Genomic DNA, 13,788 nt, shown 5'->3' with positions numbered 1-13,788 from the left:
AACAAGTCTGAAAAAGGGGTCTGTTAAGTAATGCTGCAGAACAAAGCAAGCTTTTCTAAAATGTTAATTATTTGATAAAAGTGAAGAAATGGTACAGAATTAATGACATGTAAAAAGATTGGGTTAAAAGGTATTACAAATGGAAATGAAATCTCAAAACAGCTGGGCATTAGGGAGGTTGCAGTATTAGGTGTTGGCTGCACAAGCCTTTTGTAGAACTTACTAGAACAGGTTACAGAAAGCAGCCAATGTGAACATATCCATGGGAAACAATAGCCTTCCATGAAAAATCACGTAAAGGCAGCTGAAGTTGATGAAAAATCTGGCTTTTGGGGATGGGGAATATCACCTATCCATGATGCTATCTGTGCCATCCAACACATATAGAAAAGTTTCAAAAAGATGGATGGCTTCTTCCAGAAACCAAATCTACAGTAATCTGTCCAACAGTTACAACTATCATCAGAAGCTCTGTTTCATGCAGAATGAAGCACTTTGTGAAATGCCCTGTGCTAAATCTGTTGAATTTGTGGTGCCAGATTAAACTTTCATCTGTTGCATTAGCAGATTGCTAGGTTTGATGTATGTTTGTTTCTTCACCTGTCTCCAAATGTGGTGCTTTTAGTTTGGGATCTTGCTGCAGACAATGTGCTTTATTAAGAGCTGGTTTTTATACACTGCTTTTAACTAACCTAAGGAGTTTCAAAGCGGCTTACAATCGCCTTCCTCTCCTCACAATGGGCACCCTGTGAGGTAGGTGAGGCTGAGAGAGTGATGACAGGATTGCACTGTGAGAACAGCTCTATCAGAACTAGCCCAAGGTTTCCCAGCTGGCTGCGTGTGGAGGAGTGGGGGATCAAACCTGGCTGGCCAAATTAGAAGCTGCTGCTCTTAACCACTAACCAAGCTGCTGCTTTTAAGACTATTTTAAGCTTTATTGCATGCAGCTTTTATTGAATCTTTTTGAAGTTTTCCTGGATATTACTGATTTTAGAACCCTGAAAATATATAAAACATTTAAAAAAAATGTTTAGATCACTGTATGACACAAACAGCCAGGATCTAGGTGCTCTTGGTAGGAATGCCTCTGAACCTGGACATTAAAGAGAGGCACGTATACAGCAAGACTCCAATTTCTTTGGTGCTATTGTCTTTCTAAACTTTTCCACTGCCATCGGAGTTTTGGGGGTTCCCTGGAGCCTCTGCTGTGCTCAGACACACCAAAGGGAAGAAAAAGAATATACACACTCACCTAGTGCTGTGAGACCTTCCGAAATGGAAGAAAGAATATACATGATTACGTGAGGCTCCAGGCTAGCTATAAAGTTCATGTGATCTTGGGTGAGAACTTCCAGTAAGGAATAGTACGACTGGCTGAGCTTAGGATAATCCTGAAAAGAGAAAGAAAGGATGGAAAAGGATGGCCTTGAGTAGTGGCTGTCTCAGCAGGGCACCACAACAGCTTCCTGACTGTAAACAAGGACTATACAAACCAGTGTGCAGTACCTATAACAGCCAAGTCTTAATGCATCCATTTTCAGAAGCCACAGCTTTCAGAGGCTGCTCTCTCCTACTTTTCCCCAGAGATTTGTGTTTGTTTGTGTTTGTTTAGGAGGCTAAACAAGTAGGTCAGCTATTGCACTGCAAATTGCTGCATTTGATATATTCCTTACAGTTCTTAATCTTGAGTTGCTATCCTTCACTGGCTATACTGGAAGTTTTAAAACATGAATGCAGATCTACATGAAACTCCAGCTGATAAAGGAGCATTTGGAGCCTCACTCTTGAGGTGGTGTTTAGAAATGTTAAGGGGGTAGACGAGCAATGGTAAAGCACTTCTGCCAGGCGTATAGCTCCCTTTATGTATACACAAGACATAATTTGCTGATCTGTTCAAAGGCCACTGTTTCCCTTGCAGCCAAGGAATTTTTCTTAGGGCAAGCTTAATGCAGCACCATTCTAATGGCCTTCATCTATCAGTCAGAAAGCAGCTCACGGCAGACACAAGAAACAGTTGTCTGCCATATTGCTTTGCCCAGGAAGGCTGGCTTCTTAGGAGCCCTAGAAAGTCTTTTAAAGGGCTTCCTAGGAATCCTCACTGGCACAAACACATACATAAGTCCCCTAGGCCAGGATTCAGTTGGACCCTTGAATGAACCCTGCCAAAGCTGTGGATATGGAAATGCAAGGCATAACCCTCAAAGCACTGGAGAGCCAGCTGGGAAGGAGATATTGACTGAGAAGCCTTTACTGGGCTTCTTGTGAGCACCCAAAACTTGGTGAGCTCAGTTCTGTAACTCTGCATGTCAATGGAATGGGTCACTGATACAGAGCAATGTTGTAAAAAGCTCCCTGGGTCTCTCCTTAGGTTTAAGTTCAGTATGCACTAAAAATTATGTTTGTGCATATCCAAAGTATTATAAAATAAAACATCAGGGCTGGCAGCCACTGAATAAAAAGGGGGTGGGCTCAGAGAGCTTGAATGAGGTCATGGGGGATTACCCTGAGGTATGACGACTGCTCTACTAGCTTACCAAAAGATCACTGTGTGGGATGGACAGCAGGAGCTTGATGAAAGTTTGCAAGGCGTTATCAAGTGCATCATCCCCATAAAGACGGAAGACACCAAAGTTGACGTAGCTGCCACTTAGTGCAGCCTTCAGCATTGAGAAGCAGATGGAGATCCCTTTAAGCTTCAAGGCATACACTTGATCCTTTGGAACCTCCCCAAGCGTAAGAATTCGATTTCCTGCAAAAGAATTTCGGTAGCAGAAAAATGAAAGTAAGTAACAAGCTAAACACAGACAGGCATGGGTAGACAAAGATTCAGTGCGCTCCCATGAAAGGCAGGAAGAAGACTGGAATCCGCAGTGCATGAGCTAGGAAGTGGGTGTGGGGGTTCGATCCTGCCTCTCTGAAGAATGACGTGAGAAAACCCAACAAGATGTCCTCTGTTAGCTCAGGGAAAATGAAATTTAGAGATAAATAATCGGGACCTTTTACTAAGTACACTGCCGCATCTCAGAGCCAGATCTTCTGCTTCATTTTGAGATCCTCTCTGGATTAGGGGCAAAATCCATCTAATTCACCATTCAGTTTCCTGAATCAGCCAACAAGTCGCCTCTAGATCTGCATACTGGCCACTGAAGGTAAAACCGCCTCTTGCTGTTGTCCCCCACTAACTGTTTTTCAGGAATATGGGGTTGAACCTAAACTGTTTTCCACCATTAGGAGGGCATGGCTTTTTGCTCATTTCCCCCTTATTTCAGACTCCTAATCTGTTCCTCATGCTGGGCTGGATCCAGCCAAATGGACAATTTCCACTGATCCTCCTTTTGCACTGCAGATTTCCCTCATGTCATTCCTCAGGGTCAGTTGGGGGAGAGGAGGCATGAAAGTTCTGTTCTGCTGATGAAAAATGTAGTCTGGATCCACCCACTGTTCCTAGGCGCACTCTACCTCCCACAGCAGCATGTTAGGGAGCTCAGTGTGTTCCTGAGGGAACTGCCTTCTGTTAGTGGAAAATGATGTGGCTTCAAGCCATGATGCCCCTTGGCTGTGGTGAGGTGAATCCAACCAAAGTAACCATGGAAGAGCCATTTAAATTGGAGGAGAGCTTCAAACCTGAGCCAAAAGGAAATGCAGGGTATACATATTATAATTGTAATGCATAAATAATGTTTATTAGTGGTAGGACCCACTCCAATGGTTCCATTTATGTATCATGGTTAACAGCCATTGACAGCCCTATCCTTCATGAATCTGTTTAACTTCCTTTTAACACCATCTAAGCTAGTGGCCATCAATGTCATGTAGTTCCAAAAATGTGCTTTGTGAAGCTGTATATTCTTCTGAGTTGTAATCTTTATGGATTTAAGGAACTTTCAGACATTCTGAATAGATCTGACCCACTTTATGCTCTGCTTCCCTTTTGACTAATCCCGTTTTTGAGAGGTTTACTCTTTTCAAAATATATGTGACAATGTGCTGGAGTAATCCATGACAGAAGGGAGTAAAATGGGATCATGGACAACCATGGTGAAGCAAGTGAGTTTTGCTTCTCAAATTCAGCTGAGTTTCCCAGATTACTCTTTACTGAATGCCAGTGTTTATGGGAGTAGAGATGCTGAGTTGCTGGTATTCACTTAGCAAGGCCTTTTCCCTCCTTTCTGCTTGTTCTGCTTTGTCAATCAGTGAGTTTAGAAGCCAGTTCAGCAGCTGCCAGGAAGAAAAGAACATAAATTTCCCTTCTCTGTACTCACCATAGGTAGTTATCATTTTACTTGTTTCCCGGAAGAGCAGTATGCCATTTGGTGAGGAAACATCAAACTGTAACCTCTGGGATCTGAAAGGAAAGAGGAGAAAGTTGTACCTTGGCAAAGACATGAGGGTGGACAGGATAGGGGCTAGAGCCTTCCAAAAGTACAAGGTGGGGACTGTCATAGCAACTAGATTCCCATCCCTCCCATCTCATTTAGCCTTGCATAAAGGGATACAGCTGCAACTTGAACTGCCCATGCTGTTAATTAATGTAAAAACTGCCTTAGGAAGTACACTGTGACGGAAATGCACTATACCAGGTAAGGTTCCAAATGCTGAGGTAACAGAAATAAGCATATGGTTAAAATTTATCATTAAGAGAGAGCACTTGAGCGGCAGGTCGCTCCAAGTGCTCTCAGTGACCAGCAAAAATTGAGTTGGGAATTCATAGAGCAGCTGTGTGCTGGAGGGAGATTATTCTTATTCTGGTTCAGAGTGTGAGGGGCATTATGATAGAACCTGCCTGTGCATTAGTTGAACATCTGTTTGAGGAGGAGAAATTTGTTAGTCTTTACTGAAAGCTGATCTACACGAATGTTTGGAGCAGTGGTCCCCAACCCTCGGGCCGCAGCCCGCTGCCGGGCTGCGGCTCCCTCTCCCCGCAGTAAAAAAACTTCCCAGGCTGCAAGCTTGCGGGCCAGGAAGCTTCTTACTGGAATCAGGGCCGCGCCCGCACATGCGCCAGGCGCGGCACTTTCGCGCATGCACGATGTGCGGCCGCGCATGCATGGCATGCGCGAGCGGGCAGTTGCCCTGCCGGTCCCCAGCCTCAAAAAGGTTGGGGACCACTGGTTTGGAGAATTGGGACAGATATTTGGCAGAGAGAATCTGGGCAGTGAGATGATACTCCCAATTCAGGCCAGAGATGGTAGATTTCTAGGATGAGGAGGATCCTTGACCACTTATAAAGAGGAAATAAGTTGTGAAGATTTGCTTAGACTTGTGGGAGAGAAAAAGTGCTTCAGACTCTTCAGAGGGAAAGTGGTACTTAGGAAGGGAAATTAGGGATACTAGCAGCAGGGTACCTGCTTTCTAGAAACCAGGGGAGTTCAGAGGAACTGAAAAATGAAAAACAGATGAGTTTGGGATAAACAAAGTGGGAGAAAACTCAGAGTAAAAAAAGCTCAAAACACTAAGGAACATCAAAAATTCTCTAAAGCCAGTAACAAAGAATTTTAACTGCATTATAGCTCAGTGCTATTTGACAAAGGTTAAAGAAAAGAGGGTTCTCCGGGGCCAAGTACAGCCAAAACATCTGTCAGTGACAGGGTGGGACAGTTAGCTTTACTTTGTAATAAAGAAACCATGCTACAAGTGTAGCTCAGTCCGTGAAGGAACAACATTTTATTTTGGGAAGGATATTTTTACTCTGAGTGGGGATATAACTACAAATCTTTCTATTAAGATCAGATACCACAGGAAAGTCACAGATAATCTTGTAACTTGCCTCTAACATCTAGATAAAAGACACTATGGAGTTTTCATTACACTTACATGGCTAACACCATTAACAGACCCATCTCCAAATCTGTTTAATTCTAGTATTTAAACTTTGTAACAATCACCATGCATTATAGAATTCAATATGATAATAACGTGTTATTTGAAGAAATATTTATTTCGGTTTGGTCCTGAGCTAACCACTGATAATTTTATTGGATGATATGCAGTGATAGACACACATTATTTCTCTATTCACTTTCTACATAATTGACATTGTAAAAGCAATCTCATGTCTCCTCACCTTCCACCCACCTAGCAATGACTGAAGAGGAATGGCTTATTAACACGCTGCTTGAAGAAGTGGGCATTGAAGGAAGGCAAAATTCTCTTACCTGTTGTGCACCAGTTCAGCCATCAACTTGAGCACAGGTGTGGTGCAGGCTGGGTCATGGTACCACAGCTCGACTGCCCGCTGTAGTATTGGCATGTAGGATGGGTAGCTGTGAGGCAGAAGCTAAGGAATCATGTTTGCTTTCAAGGTCCCAGGTGAAAACAAATTTTCAAGGTAGGCACAGACAGGCTTTGTTCTTTGGTCAAGTCTGTGTAAGCCGGGAACAGCCAATATCACTGCATGGCTGCCCACTGTGGAACTGGGCTCCTTCAGATCTATGATACTGCCAGCTCAGCTGGCAGATAATAAGGCTAAAAAGCAGAAAGACATTCTCCTTATATAAAGTGCTTTTGTGAAGATTTAATGGAGGAGAGCATAATCATGGTTATCATTTTTGGAGGATGGGAATAAAAATGCATGAAACAAAATATATTCTGTAGCTGACTTTTCTGACACACACATAGGGCTTCTGGACAAGGATTAGGAAGATCAGGTAGGCTACCAAACCAGGAAATAAGGGATTAAATCAAAGCTCTGGCAGGGAGTCTCTGCAGGTAGAGACCCATCACCTGAGTTGAAATGTTATCAGGAGGTTCCAGAAGCATGGGTAAAGTCCACAGTTCCAAGGCAGCCTCAAGACCCATCTCCACATCGTTTGGTGGTTGGAGTAAGATGAAGGTTAAGGATACATCCACTCAAAGAGCATCATAAAGCTGGTCTTGGCATTGAAGGCAAAGGCTATTCCCCTCAGGTCTCTCACTAGGCCAACCAATGTTCTCTGTGTAAAAGGGAAGATGTAGGTTAGACAAAAGGCAACTACTTTTTCCTCCCCCATAGCAGCACAGTCTTGCACAGGAAGATAATCCCTATTGTCTTGAGAAAAGCCAGGGAACAGAAGCCTAGTATCTGTACCAAGAAACAGACTCTCTCTAATCCTGAAGAGCCCTGCAGCTTTACTTAGTATCAAGAGACTGTCCCCATCAGCCTAATTCAACATATACACATCACTCCCAAGGTTTTATATACGCTGCGCATACCTCTTCCCACCCACAATAACCCTTCAGGCTTTTGAGAGCTTATCTACATGAGGCATCTGTGCATCTTTGTGTGGGTCTACACAGTGAACTGTGGAGACTGGCTTAAAAGAGTCTTAAAAGACTTAACTATCTAAAGATCTGTGAGATCGCAATAGGTAAAGGTATCCCCTGTGCGAGCACCGAGTCATGTCTGACCCTTGGGGTGACGCCCTGTAGCGTTTGCATGGCAGACTCAATACGGGGTGGTTTGCCAGTGCCTTCCCCAGTCATTACCGCTTACCCCCCAGCAAGCTGGGTACTCATTTTACCGACCTCGGAAGGATGGGAGGCTGAGTCAACCTTGAGCCGGCTGCTGGGATTGAACTCCTAGCCTAATGGGCAAAGCTTTCAGACGGCTGCCTTACCACTCTGCGCCACAAGAGGCTCTAGAGATCGCAATATCTGTGTGTAAAAGCTAGAATCTTCCTTACTTTTGCTTCTTGCTCATTGAAAGTGTTGGTGCTGAACATCTGTGCCACAGTCTCAAAGGCAGCTGTGAGAGGGAGCATGAACTGCTCATACTGATCCTCATCCTCCCCTAGAAGTGAAATACAAAGGGTCATTATCTTCTGCAGCATTATAAAACGCTCTTGAAATCTGGGACCATTGTCAGTCACAGCTTCATTGCTTGACTGGCCAATCTAGTGATTCTCAGAATATTAGTTTACACGAAAAGGTAACAGCTAAATTTCCAACGACCAGCATTCAAAGAAAAACAACTCGGCATATTTCTTCTTCTACTTCTACCTTTTCTTCATCTACCCGGGTAATAAGCAGTAGCATACCACAGAGTTTTGGTTAGCATAACAGTTCTTTTGCTCTACCCTCCTAAAGAAGGGTGTAGTTGGACTCAGGCTGAGCTAGAGGGTCATAGCTGGAAGCCTGAAGAGCAAACTGAAGCTCGCAAGATCCTGAGGATGGGTTCCTCCCTCACAAAGAACAAATAATAATTCAAAATTTGATTCTGGAATGCAGCAATTCTACACTGAAATTTTGACTGTAAATGCTCACGTAAACGCTTGTGCTCACTAGAACCTTGTTCAGGAACATCTTTTAGTACCAGCATTATTTTCATCCATGACAATATTTTTAGGTGACTGCAATTTAAAGTTTTAAATTGATGTTTTTATTTATGCCCTTTTTGTTTGCTGGAACACTAACATCTTCACACATGCAGCTGTTGCGTATTCTGGGCCAAAAAGACTGCCTATCTATCCCAGAAAGAACTTCACAGTTAAGTTGCATCCATCCCTGTTTGACACTATATAACAAGAATGTTGAAAGTTCCAGAATTGGTTTCGGTACATAAAAATGGAGTATAATACCTAGGTCCACCATGAGGAGGCGCCCCAGTGCAGTATAGAAAGTTGTCCGACATCTCATATCACTCAGGTTGGACTGATTGTTAATACCCAAGAAAGAAAAGTGCTCACTCTGTCGAAAGAACAACAACCATTACAAGGGGAACATACAACTGGGAGGTGGGTGGGCTTGATATGCCTGGCACATGGGAATGGTGACAAGTCAGAAACACATCTTGCTTATTTCAATACTGGCTTGGGAATAGCTACAAATGATGCTCTCATGCTTTTAGCATGTCAGATATCTTTCACAGAATTTGGCATTAGAAAGTGACCAAAGTCTGAGAGGCCCAGATTTTATGTTTTGTTTTTTTTGATAGATGGGGGTTGGTTTCAAATAAAATGCAAGCACTGCACCTCTACCATAATACAGTGTTTGCAATGTACAGAGTAACATTTATCTAAGCACAATGTTTTAAGCATGGTTTAAAATTCTTCAGATCTAAACATGAGAAAAAGCTGCTTATTTCTGATGTTCTCTAAGGGGTTATCAGTCTGGTCAGAAAACTGGGATTTTTTTTTACATTAACAAAGTAATGAATGAATTTGGGGGGGGGGCAGTTTAGGGGAGAGGGAGCTACTGTGCCAAACTGTTCAGCATCTATGGATAGATTTTGGACAGACAGATAAGATAGGCCTTTAGTGATGTAATATCAGGACAAAGAACAGCCTTATGCAGGTAAAGATACAGTGGACTGGGTCAAAGTGCAGAGAGGTTGCTTGCTGAAGAACAAGGGTAAGAAAAGCAGTTTTGCTTGATATGATTAGAGAGGGTTTGTATGCTCACTCCTCTAGTTGTTCATGTTATATTCCATTGCCAGATGGTCTGTGGCCACCTGGATAGCCCTGTCTCATAGCACTGCACAACAATCCTATGGACTCCAATACAAGGATGAAGACACTTGACTGTCGCCACAACTGGGCCTGACCAGGTCCAAAGGGAGGCAGTGGTGGACTATGATGACTGTACAGTAGGACCTGCATGCTGAGTGCTGGTCATTTGTGGAGCGGTAGGGTTGGTGTGGACAAGAGCAAAAAATCATTGCAGATGGGCAACATTAAAGTCTCACAGAGTGACCAGCTGATTTCAGTTTCTGGACTGGTATCATCACCTGGACAGACAAACAGCAATTTCTAGATTCTAGAGTGAAACCAGGTATGCCTTTCTAAGTAAACAGTGGAACGAGCCATGGACTCTAAGCCATAGTCCAACATTTGTTTGGATGCATTTATTTTCTGATTAATAAGGTGAAGAGTTTCATTCTGGAAGACACAGACTATGTTATTATAGCATCAGCAGCTACTAGGTAAAAGACTGGAGCTTTACCACTGACACCAAATTCCAGACAAAATGAAATGGCCAACTGGCTGAGCTACTCTACCTATAGCTTGAGATCCTCAGTACAGCTCTCTGGAGCTAAGACAGCTGGTGCTTCTCTAGTTCCAAAGAGTGATGACAGTGGAGGCTCAATTGTTGTAAAAGTCAAGGGACTGGAGTTGCACTGTTGGAAAACTTGGATGTGAGTGATACGACTAAGACTGAACAGATTGATTTGTTCACTACAGAGGCCATATGGGTCCTAAGCCATGGAGATGAAACCAGTTAACACTCATTCCTATAAAATTACTTTGAGGTGGGTAGACTAACTGTAGCAAGTCTGCTGCCAGAATGAAGATCTTTTTAACAAGGTGGAAAGCATCTAACCAGCACTGCTGCATTGGTTTGAGAAGTGAGTGGGATGTTGCACTTCTGCCCCTTAAAATACACACATCAGGGTTCTTTCCCTCTACATGGGTGGGGCTAGCTAAGCTGGTCTGGGAAGGCGATGTATAAATCAAATAAATAAAAAATAATAAAGTCCTTTCAGCGTAGCTCTAGAAGCTTGCTTTGCACTGAAAACAGGAAATACTCATTATTTAATATCTGCACAATGGTATTTATATAATCTGTAATATTTCAGGGAGCTGTATTTCCTGCTCACAATGAAAACTGGGCACCAAGGGGCAAACAACTCCAAGGAAACTCCTGGAGCTGTGCTTGCAACATGGAGGCAGAGCACACCACACTGGAGTGCTTGGGTTTGAACATAGATGAGTCAGACCCAAATCCCTACTCAGTCATGAAGGCTTATTCTATCAGTTCAGTATTCCCCAGAGAGTTGTAAAAGGAGGGCAAATGAAAAAACTGTAACACAGCTTGTGTCCTGAAAAAGGCTACTGACTGATAATCCACAACCAGCAGCGTTATGAAGTCTGTTCTGTTCTCTGAAGTACTGTTGTGAAATAGGTATCTTTTTAGCCCTTAGAACAGACAATTCTCGGACATAATATAAAAATGTGTTGAGTTTTGTAGCTGGCTTGGAGCTGTATTTAAATAAATCGTCATCATCAGACATAATATAAGAAGCTAAACATCCTTACCCAAGCTCTAACAATCAGGCTCTCCCCTTGGTTCTGAGAAGAAATATGTTCTTCCCCAGAAGAATTATTTATTTAAAAGACTCCCACATAGACATCATTAAGTATTTAGAGTGGTCTTGTAAACCACCCCTTGCCTGGTCACCTGTGGCATGAAAGCATCAAGTCCAGCTTACCACACCCACAGGCAAGGTTTTATAAATTGGCACAAGGTCTATTCTCACAGGCTATCCCTTAACTGCCTCACATAGGTATGCATGGACAGGCAGGTTAATAACAACTTTTGTAGGCCAGCATCTCTTGTGGACTCATCCATAAGGCTGATATAGAAGCTCAAGCCATTAAAAAACTCATGGGTCAAAAAGTATCACTTTGTTAGAAGCAAAGCAGATATACTTTGTTGTCACACGACTTTGAGGGCAAGCCCTGCTTGGAAGAACAATCATGTTCTGCCCAAGGAGAAAAGCCCGTTGCAAGTGTTCTAGAAATATTGTGGTCTGGAGTAATTAGTTATATATGGTAACTTTAGAAAGACTGGAGAAGCTGGCCTTGACTTGAGATAAATCAAGTCTGAGATCTTTTTGAAGAGAAAGAGATAGGTTCAAATATTCAAGAGGTTCAAAGTGCTAACAGAGGTACTTGGTATCTGCAGACCTTCCACTTTCCATACTAAGCTGCTGAAGTCCCCATTTTCACCCCAACCCTGATCCCCTTCATTGCTAGCAAGACTATATAGAAGTCTTCTGTAACCATCAAGAAAATCCTTAAGACTTAGGAAGAACATCACATAGAAGAAAAATAAGGAACAAAACAGCACAAACAAGAAGCCTTCCAAGAAAACACAAGCTATCAGGATTGAAAGCAACTGCTGAGAATGAAGACCTAAAAATAATTCCCTTCAACAAAGAACCATTGACCCAGCCTTTGCTGGGAGAAGGTTCCAAAGGATGCAGAAACCACTTACTGTGTGATTGTTCAGCATGAACTGCACAGCGCTCAGCTTTACCAGTTTCCTTACGCTGCTGTAGGTAGAAAGGAGGTTAAGGAAAAAGCAAGACAGCCCTACCAGTGATCAGCCTTTTAGAAAACTCTGGAGGAATGGTGGGGGCAGGAGGTTACAAGAGGCATGTTTCTTTATATAAAATAACGGCCTTAGTCATTTGGAAGGAATCTTCACGGGCACCAGGGACTACCTAGATTGGCATATTTCCATCTTATGCTACTACTGCAAGATATGGTTGATGGCTAGACCATGAACCTGAGCAGATCATTTCCCATGTAATTGCTTAAAGGTAAAGGTATCCCCTGTGCAAGCACCGAGTCATGTCTGACCCTTGGGGTGACGCCCTCCAGCGTTTTCATGGCAGACTCAATACGGGGTGGCCTTGCCAGTGCCTTCCCCAGTCATTACCGTTTACCCCCCAGCAAGCTGGGTACTCATTTTACCAACCTCGGAAGGATGGAAGGCTGAGTCAACCTTGAGCCGGCTGCTGGGATCGAACTCCCAACCTAATGCGCAGACAGCTTCAGACAGCATTTCTGCTGCTTACCACTCTGCGCCACAAGATAAATAATGTATGTATTTTCAGCATAGTAAGTATTATTAATAATTATAATATACAAGCTATTTTTTAAAATTAATGTATGAAATAAGATGACTTTAATTTAATTTACACAAATCAAGCTGACCAGGCACCCAGAAATGGAATTCTCATCTTCCGCCTGTTGCCTGAAGTACTTGTTTGAGTTATTTTAATTCTTTTTTCTCTGCAAACACCTTCCTATTGTTTACTTATGCCTCCTCCTTATTTGTGATCCAGACTGCCTCCATTTATCAGTGCTTCCCTGCACCACCCAAGCTTTTGGGCAGGATGCTGGAATACAAGGTTGATTTCCAAACCTGAAATTCTTTCTTTAAACAACCCCCAAAACATACCGTGTCCGCTACTAATCCATGCTTCTCCAATTCATCATCTTACAAATGATTTAAGACAAAATGAATGGTCCTGGGATGTGCTGAGGAAACTATGGCTATTGTTGCTTCGCAGCAACTTGATTGAACCACTCCTTAAAAAGTTGCCAGAACATCATGATGTAGATCGAGCAAAGAGACTGCTAAGTGATGAGTCCCCCCAGGTGACAACTCAGCTGGCTAAGTTTTGAATTGTTACTTTGAATGGCTCTGTGGGCTTGGCCTAAAGCGGTATGCCAAGAAGCCAGTACATATGATACAAGATTGGCTGTTTTTTAATGACTGGTGAGGTTCTTTCAATGAGCACCAATGACTAGGAGATGGTCCTCTGAGGGCTTTTGTTGATGTGCCTATCAGGATTTGGAACCAATCCCTGCCCCAATGAATGGAGGGGCTAGATGTCTTGAGTGCAAAGATGTCATGAGTGTAAAAAAAGTAATGAGTTTGGAAGAGACAGGGAGAGAACAGATACTGGGGTTTTCTCTCTCTTGTATCTGCTACCTTGGTAAAATGTCCTGTGCTTATAAACATACACAAATGCCATGTATCGGCAGTGGTGTCTCCTATTGGCAGTGGCATCTCCTCTGGTGCCCAAAGCAACTATGGAATCACTTGGAATCTGCAGCTGCCTACTGGATAGTGCTAACTTTTCTTGGCTACTTACAGAATAGAGAAAGGTAATTTTAACACAGGTCAAGGAACAATCTCACAATGGGAAATGGGCAGAAAAGGAGCCTGTGATAGAATCACAGGATGTATCTGTGATGTGAAGGAACAGCTTAGAGTTATTATGCGTGCGTTGACCCA

At 43.0% G+C, this 13,788-nt stretch overlaps 1 protein-coding gene across 3 annotated transcripts in view; it reads right to left on the bottom strand.

The window, feature by feature from the left end:
- Window positions 1-13,788, bottom strand: part of XPO7 (exportin 7) — a 58,208-nt gene that overhangs the window by 4,154 nt on the left and 40,266 nt on the right. For all 3 annotated transcript variants that reach the window (XM_077306014.1, XM_077306015.1, XM_077306016.1), the window contains 8 exons: window positions 11,974-12,037; window positions 8,556-8,664; window positions 7,662-7,768; window positions 6,844-6,932; window positions 6,156-6,263; window positions 4,263-4,345; window positions 2,535-2,749; window positions 1,253-1,391 (listed from right to left, as the gene is read on the bottom strand). In XM_077306014.1, coding sequence (XP_077162129.1) covers window positions 1,253-1,391; window positions 2,535-2,749; window positions 4,263-4,345; window positions 6,156-6,263; window positions 6,844-6,932; window positions 7,662-7,768; window positions 8,556-8,664; window positions 11,974-12,037 — 914 coding nt within the window. The remainder of the gene's footprint in view (window positions 1-1,252; window positions 1,392-2,534; window positions 2,750-4,262; window positions 4,346-6,155; window positions 6,264-6,843; window positions 6,933-7,661; window positions 7,769-8,555; window positions 8,665-11,973; window positions 12,038-13,788) is intronic.

Source organism: Paroedura picta, chromosome 12 (assembly GCF_049243985.1).
Source record: "Paroedura picta isolate Pp20150507F chromosome 12, Ppicta_v3.0, whole genome shotgun sequence".
In the NCBI taxonomy this organism is placed as follows: domain Eukaryota; kingdom Metazoa; phylum Chordata; class Lepidosauria; order Squamata; family Gekkonidae; genus Paroedura; species Paroedura picta.
Note: the sequence above shows the minus strand (reverse complement) of the source record. Positions and strands in the feature narration are given on the sequence as shown.